Below are 17,039 nucleotides of genomic sequence, written 5' to 3' on the forward strand. Positions count from 1 at the left end.
CAATAAAGGATGCAAGATGCTGTTCAAATCTAAAGAACAAAAAGAAGAAATCGCTCATTCTCATTTAGCACATGCTAGTAGCAACACGAAGGATCAGCACTTTTACTGTTACAGTTTCCGTTCGGAAACTACCGTAATCAGTTCAGTTAAATCTAAACTTGGCAACTTTTTCTGTTTCAACCGTAATAAATGATATTCTATTGAGCTGTTATGACTCAGATGCTAGCTGTCCTCTGCTGCTGCTGCATCGCTGTGGAAAACCTGGAGCGGCAGAGAAATCTGCGGCTTATAGTCCAGAAAATACGGTATTTATTTCATAAATAGTGTTATTATTTATTTATTTTGATTGTGGTTTCTGGAAAACAATACATTTTTACATTTCGGCACTCCTGCAATCGTCACACTTTTTCTGTTACAAACTGAGTCCGGCCCCCAGCAGAGAAGGGGAAAGTTACGTGGCCCTCAGGAAAAGGTTTGGGGACCCCTGATCTAGACAAACGGACTGGAGTTGGGTTAAAGCGACGATCAGGGCTGGTGGGAGTCCAGACTCGGCTCCATGTGGTAATTGTGTAAATTTACCACAGCGCCCTCTCCTGGAGAAATCTGAGGTTAAATGAAGACAAAACTGGAGCGAAAGCAGAGAAAACGGTGGATAAAATCAGGAGACTCAGAATAAAAACAAGAAATAAAAACCAGGAAAAACTAAAATAAAACAAAGAAGAAATCAGGTTAAAATCAACATGAAAGTGAGATAAAAATCAGTGTTAAACAGGAAAATAAAACCAGGAAGTCAGAACCAGAAGTCTCTCCTCCTTCCTTTTTGTACACCTGTTTGCTCCAGAGTTGCACAGACTCAAGAAAAAGTCCATTTACTAAAAGAACAACACAGTCTGAGGCGTAGTGAAACAAAACTGTACAAAAAATATAATTTAAGATAAAACCTTCTTTGTCCTTAAAGTCTATCCTGTCCAGGACTCCTCTGGTTGCAGTTTTAGCTTCGCCTGATTCACATCCAGTAAAAAACGATCAGACCTGTTTTGTTGTCCTCTTATTGATCGGTTAATAGAGGAACTGTCCCTTCGTCTGTGAATCCCTGTAGATGGAAACAGTTTTCCTGTCAGGCTGCCCTGCAGGTTGAACGTATTTCAGGTTTAAACTGATCCAGCTGAAACGCTGAGTCATAAATAAACCACTCAGTCGCTTCATGGCTGCGTTTTTCATTCCAGATCCCAGATTTCCGGGTCTTACAGCTGTTGACAGCTGCAGGTTTAGTGATCTGATGAGTGCGGAGTAAATCGGTAGATCCTGCAGATGCAGGTTTCCTGTGCTGCAGCCGTTTCCAGTGTGACCTTCCCCTGGGCTGCAGCAGCTGCTGCAGCTGCTGCAGCTGCTGCAGCCACAAACTGAGTCAGAGCGCAGCCGACATGTTCAGACACACTCACCTCTCCTTCAGTCAGGATTCACCTAGACCTGCTGAGAGAGACCGGACCGGGTCCGGACCGGGTCTAACCTGCAGCTCTGAACCGAACCGCTGCAGGGCTGATGGAGGTTCTGCTGAGGTTCTTTATAAAACTGCAGCTAAATGGATGTTAGAGCAGAAAACCTTTGAATCCTGGAGATGATCTCCATCTGTCCTGCTAAAAACATAAATTAATTCTCATTTTAAGGGTTTGATGTTTGAATCTGACTGGAAAATAAAACTTTTATCTCCTCGTTATAAAAAATAAGATCTTTGGTTCTGAAATGGAAAATTAGTAATGAGAGAAAATGAAGAAGAGGTTTGGTGAATTTCTGCTCCTTGGATAAAGTGAAGGTAAAGATAGTGAAGCTGGATTATTGGCTTATTCCAGTCTGAGCTGGGATTTCCCAGGATGGTTCGGTCCGTCTAAAACGGACTCATTCTGTTTCCTTTGCCATCCATCTGGACCAGAACCTTTAAATACTCTGTTCTCCATGGAGGTCCAAACAAAGACCAGCATGAGGCTGAAAAGCTTCATACAAAACATTTGATCTGTTTTTATCATGTCCTGCTCTTTATCGCGCCACCTGATTACAAAAATCTGAATCCAATAGAAAAACATTTTAAAACAGATTTTAACCAAACTGTTGAAAAGCCCTGGAGCTGTTTTTACATCTATTTTATGTCAAGTTTTAAAATACTGTTGACAAGCTCATATAGGCAGTTTACACATGCAGGTGTTGGTGAGTTTTAATAAAATAGTGATGCTGTGGGCTCCACTGGATAAACAGGAATCGCCATGGCAACTGGTGACCTGCATTTCCTGGTATTAGATTTTCAAAATAAAACCAGCAGGTGCTAAAATAAAACTAACTTGTCTAACTGAAGGAAATATTTCTTGCTCCATATTTGTGTATCATTTCAAATTTTCCAGGTGTAAAATGTTAACTTTGAATAGTTTTAACAAACGTTTTTGACTTCTAATTGTATGTTTTTAGTTAGCATTAAATTGAGTTAAATCTGGTTGTTTTCTGGGTCTGGACCAACAGGCTGGAGCGTTTTGCTCCTCATGTTTCTCATTTCTTCTGTTTGTTTTCTGTCATTTTCAGTCGTGGAGGATCCTGCTGTTCGGAGCGCTCAACCTGCTGTGCACCGGCTGTCTGCTGATGTGGTGCAGCTCCACCAACAGCATGGGTGAGCACAGCGACCCGCACAGACCCAAACCGAGTCAAACCGAGTCAACCAGACCCACACTGATCCACACTGATCCACTGTGCAGCGACCAGCAGACGGACGCAGGCCGTCTGACATACCGGCTCTGACAGAATCGTCCTCTTTGAGACGTTAACCGGCGCAGAAACCTGTCCACACACAGTAAACACAGATTGACAGCCTCACATCTAGATGTGTGTGTGTGTGTGTGTGTGTGTGTGTGTGTGTGTGCAGCTGTAAACACACACTGTGAACGGGTCTTAGGGAGCTCTGTGTGCGGCGCCGCCTCGCTGCGGGTCCAGTCCGATCCCTCTGCCTCGCTGCGGGGAAACGCTGCTGCTGTTCTGGTCGGCTCAGTCAGACGAGGCAGCAGCTCTTTTTACCTTTGGTCTGAAGAACTGATCCGTCACATGATGGAGAACAGGAACACCGGGACGAACGGGTTCAGACGTCTCTCGCGCTTCGGTTCCCTCCCCAGTTTAGTCTTGCAGAAAGTATTCACACCTGTTGAACTATTTCATGTTTTACTGGGAAATAAAATAGTTCAGCTTAAATTGGAGCGTATTCTTGAACGGGAAGATGAACAGTAAATGTTATTTAAACAACTTTTACGTCATAATTCTGCTCCAGAAGAATCCGGACAATAAATCTGGACATAATCAATGTCTGAAAATGATAATGAAGTGATGAAAGCAGTGAACGCATCACATCCCAACCGACCACTTCTGGCCCAACACCCAAACCGAACCGGGTCAGAACCGGCTCAGAAGCTGCAGCCAATGCTTCACTAAAGGCCGTTGCTGTTAGCAGTTAGCTTCCTGTTTGTCAGCTACCTGTTGACCATGCTGTCGCTCTCAACATCTTTAAAATTCATCCAGAGACGGCGGCCATCTTTACCGCTGCGGCGGCCATCTTTACCGCTCTGAACGGAGCGCTGCTGGGTAACAGCTACATTCTTCTTCTGCGCATGCGGGTCGCTTTGGGGGCGTAAAACGTTCACTCAGAAGTCTGACTGCAGTCGCATTTAATCAGTCGCAGGAACGACTGTGCAAAATGTCTGAACTGAGTGCGAAGATTTGCTGCATGAATGTGAACTCTCCGTGCCTGCAGGGGGCGTTGTAACTCTTTTGTTCCAGTGTTTGTCTCAGTCTCCTAAGCTTTTGTTCATTGATAGTTTTTCAGTCGTGTTTAATTCTGCAGCCAAAGCAGCTGATCAATAATTATCTTGGTTTCAAATTTCAAAGTGTCTGAAAATTCCCCTGAACATTTTTATCACTTCATAACACGACAGTTATGAAGTGAAAGGCAGTGAGAAGTGTTGTGTTGGTGGTTTGGTGTGTTTGTGTGCATCAGAGGGTGACTGAGCTGTAAACATGCGGCTATCGCTGCTGCCTGTCTGAGAGCAGCGGCCTGCTGCAGCCAGACGACGTGTTTGTGCTCGGCCACCAACCCGAGACCCGCTCAGGGACCGCGCCGCTCTGGAAAAACGCTGCCATGAAGAGAACAGCATGCCACCCGATCCCTGCACGCTGCAAATACTGCAGAAAAACACGCAGACAGACGCTGGCGGGCGGCGTCGGGTGTCGCGCTCGCAGGAAGTGGAGAACCAGGGATCGAACGGCTGGGAGAAGGAGACACCGCTGTCGATACTCAGGATGGATGAGACGCTTCAAGATGCTGCTGATCTACCTGCGTTACCTACACACACACACACACACACACACACACACACACACACACACACACACGCCTCTGTTGAAGCTTTTGACTGTTTAGTTAACCGAACTGTTTAATTTCTGTTTAAATCCATCTATTTCCTCCTCATTGTTCATGAAACTGGAAACTCAGATTTTCCAGATGATCAGTGAACGCAACAAACGATACTCTGATTCTTCACTCCTCGTTTTATTAGACTTTGATTAAATATGATGAAAGTACCCTAAAAATATAGTTATACTTATGGAGCAGAGGGTGAAGCTATCAGTTGTTGTTATTATTATTATTATTATTAAGTATTTATAGCTCCTGCCAGAACACTGAAGGTTTTCTGTTTTACCTGGTTCTGGTTTTTAGACTCATTTATCCGGTTTCCTGTCTGACTGCTGAATGATTCCAGTTTTTAATAATTTTACAAAAATTATGAAAAATACTTTACTTCCATATTCAAGCTGGCGTTTGGATGACAGGAGCTTTAAAAGTTCAGATTAACACCTGAACATGAGAACATAACGATAAATAGTTACTGCTGACAGAAACAACAGGGGAGCCATTTTTGTAGTTTTCTTCTTCTTCTACTTTCTTCTAGATTAGTTGTAGAGTTTGTTCTTCCTGGTTTCTGGGACTGAGGTTCAGATGCTCGGACTCATTTAAACCTCTGATTAGTTTGAACTGAGCAGATAGGAAACCTGAACAGACCAGAGGATGATGTCAGAACCGGTCCAACTCAGAACCGGCGCAGAAACTGAAGGTTTCCTGCAGTTGACCTGGAATTATCTCCGGATTGGGAATGTTTCCGTTCAGACATGAGATATGTGGAGACAAGGTGAAAAAATGAGATCTGTAAGTTTTCCTGAACTGGTCTGTTGGGTTCAGGAATCAATCAGTGAACTGGTTTCTGACATTATAGTGATTTTGTTCTCTGGCTGTTGTTTATAGTCTGAAGCTTTTTTTACAGTTGGGATGTGAATCATGAGACGTTTCCTGCAGCTCACCTCCTCGTCTTGATTTTTTCTTTTAAGGTTATTCTTTAAAATGAGGGCAGGCCTTTCCAGATGGGGCTAAACAAGTCTTCTCCTCTGTTAGCCAAATGAAATGCACATCTGGTAGAAGTAGCTCTATGTCTAATTTCACAGTTATTAGTTGGTTCAGAAATCTTTTCTAGTAATTTTCTGCAGTTTGTTGTTTTTTCCTCGATGCATGCGGGTCTGTTGGGAGCGTCAGAACGCGCTCATCCAGCGCCTCCAGTGAATTTCCGCCTGTAGTTTAAATGAAGCAGAAGTCCGTCCCCACAGAGAGACACACATTCGCCGGGTTTTCTCTCTTTCACACTCACACTAACGTCCTCTCTGACCTCCCCTTTGCAAGTCTAATGCCATGCTCCAGAGCAACTGCTCCTCTGACGTGCTCAGAGCGCCGTGCATGCAGCCCTGCTTACATAGAAACGCACACTGTTTGGCCTCATTAGCCCATGACTAACGGCTTAACAGACGCTCTGCAAACCGAATAGACTTGATGCATCCTTTACGGGACGGGGGAGGTTGGCTCGGCGGACCACGGAGGCTGTCGAAAGAGATAATCAGAGCGCTGCTTATCCGTACTCACTGTTCCTAATGTCATTTCCCGTCTGTGTTCGTTACTTAAAAAACCCAGCAGCAACAGATTGGAGTTTCCCCCCTCTCAGTGACGGTGGGTGGAACCGACAGTGTTTACACGGGTTTTCTAAGCAGATTTATAAAGCGAAGCAGAGATTCACACACTGACACGGTTTCTCATGACTTGACAGTCCAGCTCTCAGAGCATTTGACCTTCACACTTTCTTCTCACAGTTGTGATGCAAACAGTGGTTCTGAAAGCTCCAGGTGTCAATCTGAGGGTTCATTCACACCAGTCATGTTCAGTACGCTTTAGTCCAACTTCAGTTGTACAGAAAGTCCGGATCGTTTGGGGAGGAGTGAACTCTGGCGCGGTTCAGTGAGAACAAGAACCACAGCTGCTGGAAATAATGAATGTTGCAACTTTGGTGCCCAATCAAATGACGTCCACCTTTTTCAATCTGTGGTCTTGCCACAGATTGAAAAAGTAGCAGGACCATCTGAGCTCCATCAGACTGCCACACATGACGGAAATGTTTGGAGGACATTGGTTCTGGTTCTTCAGAAATCCATTGACCTGCATAGAAGAATGTTTTAGGATTTCCAAGGCAGAGTTTTGGAAATCTGGAGGGTTTCGGAGTAGAGGGGCTGCAATGAAGCGTCTTCTGTCCGAGGAAACCATCAAGTACAGACTGAACTCCTGCCAGGACAGCAGAATCCGTCCAGAAGGATTTCTTCACTCTGTTGATTCCTGTTCCTGGTTGTTTTGGGTATCTGAAGAAGCAAATGCTGTGAAGATGCTAATCCACGAATCCGGTTGCTTCTGATCAGAGAGACTTTGCCTCAGTGCTACCCAAGAACGGATCAAAACCCAACAGGAACATCGTTCAGCTGTCCAGGAACAGTCTGGTGATGATCTGAGAAATCAAATGTGCAACACGTCACAAGACTCAAAGGAAACAACTGGGTTAAATATCAGATCTTAGACGGTTTGGATGCTCCCCAGGTCTTAAGCCCACTGATCACCTGTGGTCACTTCTGTGGAGAAACGGAACCGACCGGATCACCTCTGAGCACTGAGAAGATGAGGATGAAGCATCGCCAGTCAGAACCTGGACCAGACAGCAGGAAGGCATTATTCAGAAGATACAGAGGAGATCCTGGTCACATGGCTGCAAAAACAAGCCCACATCATCACCCTTCTCCTCCGTGCTCAACAGCTGCTACGCTGTGCTTGGTCTGGTCCAAACATGTATCTGTGGATTGCAGACGGGTTTGGGTCCAGACACAGAGCAGGTGTCTGTAAAGGTTTGGTTTGAGGGAAATGAAGCTCCACAGTTCATCTCATCACTGCAGATCAAACCTGATCTCTGCTCAGACTGAATGGACAAGCAGATGCTCCTGACTTCATGGGTTAACAGCAGGTTCTGGTTTAATCTTATTAAACAGAACCAACCATGACTTTGCACTCCTCTAGCAGCTTAGCTGAGCTTTGAACAGGTGTTGCCGCTGTGTGCTTCTTAAAGCTCTGGTTCTGTTTACGTCTTGTCGTTTAAGCGGACCGTTTCTGGCTCTGCTCCTGAAACATCATCTAATACTTTGTGCTTTATAAAAGAAGCCATGTTGGAGTCGATGCCCCACTCGGCGCTCCCTCCTCGCCCCCACTGACCTCCGGCTGCAAGACTAATGCTGTGATCTGCAGCAATTGATGCGCACAAAGCCTCATATGTACATACCGCACCGGAAAACAAGCCCACATTCTGGACCTATTCAGGCTTAGCATGCATGGGGTAAACACACACACACATAGGAATAATGTCCCAGTATGCTCTATAGGAAGTGATAAGACTGTTGAGCCGAGAAATTTTCAAGCTGTTTTTCATCCATACCTTAAAGGAGCCACTAACTGGTACCGCCTATAGAAATGTTTACTTTTGGACCAAACTGGGTCTCATGTTGGTGTCATTAACCCAAATATTTATAACCATCGAGATGATCATCGCTCCTCAGGATCGTTAGTCTGTAACCAGGTTCTGCACCAGTTGGGGGTGATGAGGATAATGGGTCCATTCAACATGTCTGCCAAATGACTGGCATGTTGGGTCTTAATTCCTTGGGTCTGAAGTATAACAACCCTCCAAATCTCTCAGCTAAGCATGACTGGGCTAAAGTTTGTCCTGCACTATGTTGTGCTGTTCCGAACCATGCTTAGAGAGTCTCAGCTCATTGGAGTCTGGGAGCTGCTCGGATGACAACCTGACCCAAAGGTGTTTTTCCCTCTTTGCAAATGGGAACGCTGACGGGATTTGCCGGCGACCCAGCATCTGGTAGAAAGAGAAGACTCCACTTCCTCAAGCTCCAGCTGACGGCCAGTTGTTCTGACATTTGAGTCTACAGAGAGTTAACAGTCGGCTCAATGACCGCAAGGCATCCTGGTCCCGTAGCCACCAAACCACCAGCCTGCCACCACCATGCCTCCTTTACTCTGAAGCGCTGGTTGGTGTTCCCTGGTTGTGCTGAGTGTTATGGCTGAACATTTCCACTTTGAGGCGTTTAGGTGTTTGGTATTGCTGGTCTGTTGTCGACCCAGTCGGCTCCAGATGAGAGAGGATCCACAGTGCGGCTCATCCCAGGAGGCTGAACCTCGGGTTGGAATCAGCTACATCATGTTTTTCTTGTGAACATGTCTGCTGAATATTTGTATAACATTGCAGTACGTTCAGGTCTTTCTGTTATTTGTTGGCTAGTTCTGTGCTGACCTGGTTAATAACTTGTTCATTCAGTTTTAGTTTTAGTTTCGTTTGGAGTTAGATGTAGCATATTCTTCACATGCTCCACTGAAAGCCCTAAAATCAGCCACATCGTGTTGACTTCATGTTCCCTGTTCCAAGTCGATCTTCATACAAGCTTTTCTACTAAAACACCTTTTCTTTTAAGTTGTTTGTGTGACACGGAAACGTTCCCTGGCAGGGGTGGAAAACTGTGAGCGTAAAGGTAAAGGGACCGAAAATGGATGGATGGAGTTGGGTTTCGTTAAAGTTCTGTTTGTGTGTTCAGTGAAGCTGGACTTAAATTCAGCTGTGTGTGTATTTAGTTTGGCAGGTGAAACAGCTGATGCCTTTACTTTGTTAAAGCTGGAAACCGATCCGGTCGTCCGCTGCACAATTTGATCCAAGAGGAGCCGCGCTCGCTCAGGAGGTTCTGTAGAATCATCACCAGATTGTGTTTCAGCAGCAGTGCAACAGCAGCGCTGCCTGACCAGCATCAAGAAACACGCCAGCTTTTAATGGCGGAGGCTCCCGGCTGCTGGCCCGCAGCATGATTCCTTCCTACGGACCGGTGCTGAGCAAAGGGACGACCGTTATATTTCTTCCCACAGGATCAGCGTCCTGACTGAGGTGATGTTCTTTTACGGCCGTCTTCGCTGTGGCTGTACACGTCTCCGTCTCTTTAATATTTCATCTGATCGGCTGTACGATTCCCTCTGAACGACGCTCCCGGTTTGAGTGTTTCTCAGAGAAACCAGGTCAAGTGTCTCTTCCACAGACGAATAAACACACCTCCTCCTCATCCTCCCCCTTTGCTTTACATTTCTCCTCCCTGTCCTCTTTACTCGGAGCGTACCACCCAGGGATGATGTCTTATTTGTGACAGTTCCTGTAAGAATAAAAGCCATGTTGTGGTTTCTTGGTGAGGACACGACTGTGAATTTTTATCCCAACATGTTAGTCATGTTTTGCATTGGAGCAATGTTTGTATGCATATCCATTAGTTTGTTTGTTTGTCATCGAGACACGGCTCAGTGCACACGGCTGATCTATGAGTGTGTGTATGTGGGTGTGTGTTGTCCTCGGGCCTTGAGTGTTCCTGTGTGTCAGAACACAGCTGGTGAAGCTTTCCTTCCCACGGGGCCCTTCGGTACACCCAACACACACTCGCACTGCGTGTGTGTGCGATCGGCTCCTCCCTGAACAGCCCCTGCATCTGCTTCTCGCTCGGTAGGACTGGATCTCCTGAAGAGGCTGATGATGTGTGTGCAGAGGAACACATCTCCAAATAAGACGGACACAACTGTTCAGTTAAACAGATAAATTAACATCAACTCTTTACCTTTAAGACACATTTCATCTCCTCAAGAAGCTGAAAACCTGCAGATTAATATCTTGTTGAAGTTTTCTTGGCTGATTGGAGACAAACACATTGAGGCTGCATTCCCACCAGCTGTTAAGTTTGTTTTACTCCAACTCCAGTCCGTTTGCCCAGAAAGTCCGGTTCGTTTGGGCAGGTGTGAATCAAACTCCATCAAACTCTGATGCAGACCAAGAAAACAAACTTTGGTCAGACTACGAACCGAGGTCTCAGTTTGGTTGAAGTGGTGCTGTATATGTGAACACCAAGTGGACCAGAGACCACTCCTAACGCAGGAAGCAGACTGCAGCGCATGGCATTCTGGGTAAATACAACCAAAAAACAAACATGAAAGTCTAACACTAGCAGGACAAATGATTCGTGGTTTTTTGTTAAAACAGAAATCCTCAAACCGCAAAACCTGACGCCTCCATCTTGTTTCCATCTGGTGAAGAAGGAAGTTGCTCTCAGTGTCTTGAGAGGTTTTTGTGTCGTTTCCTTCAGTGGTTCTTGGTGCAGCGCCCCCACAGGCCAGGAGGGGAACAGAGCCACAGCAGCTGGAGGTGGAGCAGATGATGGAGTTTTAGTCTTCAGTCAAACAGAATCTACTGGATTCAGTAGATTCCAGTTGATTCTGGAATCTACTGGAATCTACTGGGGACACCCATAAGGATGGCAGACTACATAAGGCTCCCACACACCCCACTGTCCTGTACGTGTTCGTTGAACCACCTGGACTCTGCATTCGCTGTCAGTGGACAGGCGAGTTTTCATTGTACCGATTTCCTGGACTTCTCTGGACAAATTCCTTCATTTCCCACAGTTTCAGCCATGACTTTAACAGAAAGAGATAATTTATGTGGCTCTGAGTACGAATACGCATCATGGTAGTAAAACGTCTATTCTGGACCAGTAAAGGACCAGTTAAACCAGACTGACCAGCGCTCTGAGGTTCAGTAGAAACCAGACCGAAGGAGAGTCCAGTCTCTCCGCAGAGGCTCGTTATTTAACATGAGCTGCTTAACAAACCAGGACTTTGGTCTTAATGGACGATGTTACATTGATCCCAACAAGCTCAGGGGGACTTCAGGGTCATAGGTCACGGCTCAGGGGGTCAGCAGACTGGGTGGAGCAGGTTGGGAGGTTAATGTGTCCCAACAGAAGCCCGAGATCAGAGTCTCTGTTTCACCACATAAATGGATGAAGTGGAGCTTCGGTCCAGTTTCATATCGACTGAGGATGACATGATGAGTGTGTGTGTGTGTGTGTGTGTGTGTGTGTGTGTGTGTGTTGTGGTTAGTCAGTCCTGTTCTTCACTTTTAAACATGTAGAGTTGAGCTGCTGTTTGCTGTTGTGACCCGTCATGTTGTATCTTTGCTGGTATCAGGGAGTCTGTCAGCTGGTTCGGTTCTGTCTGGCCGCCCTTCAGGTCCAGTTTCAGGTTTCTTTCTAAGCAATCAGCACTTTGCGTCTCTTCATCTCTGTCCTCCTCCTCTTCCTCGTCCTTGGGGATCCTCGTCACCGCAGCAGTTGAGACGTTCGATAGAAGCTTTTAGTTTACATCTGCACATCACAAGAGCTGACCCGACACCGCGGCCCGCTCTGTGGGTCTCAGCTTACTGTTTACCGGAACCGATGCCACGAAGCTCTGTTTGCTGTGGTTAGCACTTCCTCCCCCTCTGCGTTTCTGATTCCCTCTTCATCTGTGACCCGGTTCATAAGATGACGGACCCTGAACTAGTGCTGGTCAGAATATAAAAGCACTTTATCATTGCTGCTTCCTGGTTTGGATCAGTTTGTGCAAAAATAAGCTACATTTAGACCAAAGCAGATGCTGCTGATCAGATTCAGCTGATTAAATGATCATCAGTGTGAGCACTGCTGTAAAATCAGGAGATGTGGCATTTTGCTGCAGCAGTGACCTTAAAGAAGCATCTGTTGCTGTCCACCAATCTGGGAAGGGTCCAAACTGTTTGAGTCCATTGAGAAAAGAGGAAAACACCTCAGACTGTCTTCAGAGGACAGAAGATTCAGCTCAGCGTCAGAGTGTGAAGTTCAGGGAAACGTCTCTACAGGCCTCCTGGTTGGAAGGGAAGACGGAAGAAACAGATGAAGCATTTTAGCACCAACACCTCAGACCAGCTGTCCAGCACGGTGGTGGAGGGCTGATGGTTTGGGCCTAATTTTCTGGAACAGGAATCTGGACACCTTGCAGGCTCCTCTGTAGTTTTATTTAACCAAAGTCCATCTGTCCGTCAGCTGAAGCTTGGGCCAAACTGGGTCATCAGCAGAACGACCCAGGGAGAGAACATCTAAAAACGAAACGAATCCTTCAGGTTCACAGAAACCAGAAACCTGCTTGTGCCTCAGATTTACGGCCGTTCAGAAATCAAGTCTGGGATTTTTCTATGTAAAACAAACAGAAAAATCAACTTATGATGGGTGAATGAAGCCTTCTTCCTCAGTTACAGCAACAGATCTGGGTAAAATCAGCCTGAGGGTCTGTGGGCTGGTGAATAAACATCCAGCTCTGTCTTCATGCGTCTGTGTTCCCGTTACATACGATCGCTGCCTTGGTCCTCCACTGTCTTTACTCTTCCCTGGATGTTTGGGCTGCTCATGTGCAGACAGCATTAAATATTCATCATCTGCTTCTCCTTCTCCTCTCATTTCTCCTTCTTCCCTTTGGCTTTCTCCTTCCCTCTCTCTATTGAATATTCTTTCACCTCTTAGCAGTTTAATCTTTCAGAAGAAGTCAGATTTGCAGGAAATCTGGGGATAAAATGGTGGTCAGGATTAGAAAAGCAGATGGTTAGAGAGTAGTTTGACTGAAGTCCTGTCCATCGATCGTCTCTGGAAACAAAGATGCATAGTTTCTTTTCATTGTGTGTGTGTGTGTGTGTGTGTGTGTGTGTGTGTGTGTGTGTGTGTGTGTGTGTGTGTGGACATCATAAAATGTGTGTGTTTCCTGTCTTCAGTTTAGCTTTCTGCCATCTGTGAGTTGTAGATGACGAACGTCTCGCCGGCTGTTTGTTGCTCCGGTGTCACTTCCACTCGTCCTCTGGGTGTCAGTGTTTGTAAGCTGGAGTCGTATGAAGAACCTGAGCCGGGTCGGGTGTGCATAGGTGTGTGTGTGTGTGTGTGTGTGTGAGAGACTGTATGTAAAACTATCCCAGCACAGCGAGGGGAAATTGTAACCCGTCCATTGATTGGACCCGGCCTGTTTCAGGGTCACTGTGATGTCAGCGTTTGTATTATTATTGCTTTTATCGTCTGCAGCTTTTAATTCAACACAACACAATGACATCAAACCTCATTGATCCCTGTGGAGACATGAGCTGCAGCAGATCAAAATAACAGGCGGATGCAGCGACTCTGAACAACATGAAGACGTAAAACGATCCTTCTGGTCTGGAAACCTGGCGAATCAGGAGTTATGATGTTTTGCTTTTCTCCTGACAAATTCTCAGATGTTTCAAACCACAGAATATGACCACAGCAGCCTCGTAAGAGCAGAAAGTCAGCCATGTAGCGTCTGAAAACCATCAGGCAGATCACTGCCGAGTCGGTTTGGATGAGGACCAGAGTCTGACGGCCTGAAGTAGCTTTCTGAGATCTGTTCTCCATCTCATCCTCTGCGTCTCGACTGTTGCAGCCATGCACAGCTTCTGATGAAACTCCTCTTTCTTCCCTGGTTGGTTCATACCAGCAGGTAAACATGACAAATTCACATTTTATTTTTCTTCCTTCCTTTGTTTTTTGCGACGTCGTAAATTTCACTCAAAGTGTTCATGATAATTGGATGGAAACTGATTTCTCATATTGTCCCTCAGAGTTTCTGATGGTTTTGATATTTAGATTTTTAAAATATATTTTATGCTTGAAACCAGTTTTAAAAGTTTCAAACAACCATAGCAGACATGTTTGGCCGATGGCTCGTCTCCTCTGGGCTGAATCGTTTTCCAGTAATAATCTGGTTTCCTGTAACGTTTACCTGCCTGTGCTTCTGATCCTGTTTAATGATTCAACCACAGGAACTGGACTGAGATCCGTTAGTTACTCTGGTTCTTCAGGAAATCCTTGATGTTGGTTTGGGTTCTGTTACCATGGTAGCAGGTCAGGTTCAGGCTCACTGATGGTGATTGGTTCTCCAGCTCTGAAGCTGTTTCTATCAGTTTCCTGTCAGTTTTCTATCGGTTTTCTATCAGTTTTCTATCAGTTTCCTGTCAGTTTTTTATCAGTTTTCTATCAGTTTTCTATCAGTTTCCTGTCAGTTTTCTATCAGTTTCCTGTCAGTTTTTTATCAGTTTCCTGTCAGTTTCCTGTCAGTTTTCTGTAAGTTGCTCCATTCCTCTCGTCTCCTGGTTGTCTCCTTCCTCCACTCTGCCGCTCCTCTTCATCGGTTCGCCAGACTCTCACACTCTTTCTCACTCATTCACTTCTGCTCTGTCAGTCTGTCCCTCCACATGTCCATCATCCTGTCTCCTGCCTTCTCACCTCTCTGAGCCGTCTCTCTGCCTTGATGTTTCCATCCATCTGTCTCCCTCCCAGCCTGCCGCTCTCCGCCCCCTCTGTCAGTCTCTGTGGGTCTGTGCCGCGGGCCTCTCTGTCAGGAGGATTACAGGGCGTCAGGTTGGCCAACATGGACTCTTTTAGTGGGGAAACAAAATGTTCCTCTCAGCACAAAGCCGCTCTAATCCTGCCTCCTCTTCCCCCACGGCACAGCCTGATTACAGAAAGCTGGTTGGCCGGCATTAAGACAGACAGACAGGCCGGAAGACGGACGTTTCGGCAGACAGACGGGCTGAAAGATTGACAGATGGACAGGCAGGTTTGCTGTATTTAAGCCAAGCTGGTCTCGTTGTTTGGTTGGTTAACAGACTGATTAGTTTCTGGTTTACTCACCAACGTACCGAACCACCAGCTTCCCTGCTGCTCTCTGCTAACTGACTCAGATAAAACTGATCCAGTTTCCAGACTCTTTGGGTTTCGCCTGACCAGCTGTGGCTAACCTGGCAAATAAATCCAAGGCACTGATGTGGTCTGAAAGACGCAACCCTTAAAGATAATCCTGTTTCCTAAGGCTCCTTCCAAGCCTTGTCATCTGCAGCCATCAGCCCTCTCCATGGTCGTCCTCCTCACATCCAGCCCATCTCAGCCTCACCTCTCTGAGAAACGCTCAGCATCTCTATTTGTCTCTTTCATCACAAAAAGTGGGAAGCCAGAATATCTAGATGCAACTCTGCTTGACACTATTGGTTGTTGTTTTCAAAGCAGCCAATCCAGGAGGCAACCGTTTTCCTTTCTGCTGATTGTCTGGAGATAAGGCAGGCTGTGTTAGTGCTAAGATGGTGCATATATTTGGTGTTTGAAGTTTTAAAATGCGCAGTTATAAATGATTTCAGAGGGAGTCTCAAGTATTTGTGGAGTTGATGTGTTTGTGCCCAGCAGTGGTCTGCACCCAGACCAGCGATCCTCACAAACATCAGATTTAATGAAGCTTCAAACCATCCATGGTTCTGTAGAGAAGGAATCACCGGTTCCACCCAGCAGGTTCATCGGTGCTTGGTTCTGAGCCATGATGGAGTTTTTCTAGTGATGAGGTCAGAGGATCATAATTCAGACCAGCTTCAGTCTTACAGGTGATGCTGTGGTTATAGAAATGTAAATGTTCTGCTGATATCATCCATGTTTCTCCATCAGTGTTCGATGTTTTACTGACGTGTTTCTGTTTTCTGGTCTTTACAGCTTTAACTGCCTACACATATCTCACCATCTTCGACCTGTTCAGGTGAGTTCCCGGGTCATTAAGGTGGGTTTGGGTCAGAGGTGACCCTTAGCTGACCCTGTGGTTGGTTCTGTGATTCTCCTCCACTTGTCGCTTACTGACTCTTCTCATCCGCCCCCCTCTCATCTCTGCCCTTCCACCCCTCCATCAATCACCTGTTCTCCTCTTTCCCTGCCATCACCCTTCCTCTCCTCTCGCTCCGTCTGCTCTTCCTCCTCTCACCTGCAGTTTGATCACCTGTCTCATCAGCTCCTGGGTGACGATGAAGAAGCCCAGTCAGGTCTACTCATTCGGGTGAGTTTGCTCTCGTCTCCTGCTGCAGGTTGAAGCCCTCAGAGCTGATCCTCCACTTTCTTTGATTTACTTCACTGATGGGCAAAATAAACTTGTTAATGTAGCTCACTGCTGATGTCCTTCCCTCTTGGCATTGTGGTAACCACACATGTTCAGGGTTTCCCCCAGAAGCCTCGCTAACCCTGCTGGTAGCAGCGCCAGCTGCGTCCACCGGGTTTCTGGGTTTAAACATGTTAAAGTTGACAGAACGTTTGAAAGTATCACCAGGTAATTATGTTGCTGGAAGACAATAACAATACCCAAACACCAACTATAAAGTCTTCAAAGAGGTGAACGTAAAAAGAAAACAATATAAATATAAATTTAATCTTTATCCATGATTTACCAGCTGAAGTTTCACCAGAGACTCTTTATCCGATAAATAACCTTATAATAAATGAACAACGCTCAGCCTGGTGGCCCGCCAGGCTGATGATACACTGGGGGAAACCCTGCATGTTTCAGGTTTCAGTTCAAACCATGTCAGAGTTTCATACCGAGACTCTCCAGAACCGGACCTGGAGATTCTGCCGACCAAATGGTGACTTTAAAACTTTAATAAAACCCAATGAGTGAGATTAAATCTCAGAGAACGGACTGGGTCACCAAGAAACAAACGCGTCCCGCAGTGTGCAGCTGCTTCAGTCGCTGCCTGTTTACCCACAAGAAGACGTTTGTTCCTAAGAGGTGACCTCTGACCCCAGGGTTTGGAGGAGTGGCGATCAGGTAGAAATCTGCTTTTCAGCTTGTCTTGAGTCCCTTAAAGCCCCAGTGTGTGTGTGTGTGTGTGTGTGTGTGTGTGTGTGTG

At 46.0% G+C, this 17,039-nt stretch overlaps 1 protein-coding gene across 1 annotated transcript in view; it reads left to right on the forward strand.

Moving 5' to 3' along the window:
• The window catches only part of LOC103132183 (zinc transporter 6-like), a 32,286-nt gene that overhangs the window by 8,140 nt on the left and 7,107 nt on the right, over positions 1-17,039 (forward strand). Inside the window, exons 4-6 of the mRNA XM_007543942.2 lie at positions 2,569-2,653; positions 15,859-15,901; positions 16,127-16,192. Coding sequence (XP_007544004.2) covers positions 2,569-2,653; positions 15,859-15,901; positions 16,127-16,192 — 194 coding nt within the window. The remainder of the gene's footprint in view (positions 1-2,568; positions 2,654-15,858; positions 15,902-16,126; positions 16,193-17,039) is intronic.

Source organism: Poecilia formosa, unplaced genomic scaffold (genome assembly GCF_000485575.1).
Source record: "Poecilia formosa unplaced genomic scaffold, Poecilia_formosa-5.1.2 Scaffold948, whole genome shotgun sequence".
Classification (NCBI taxonomy): Eukaryota; Metazoa; Chordata; class Actinopteri; order Cyprinodontiformes; family Poeciliidae; genus Poecilia; species Poecilia formosa.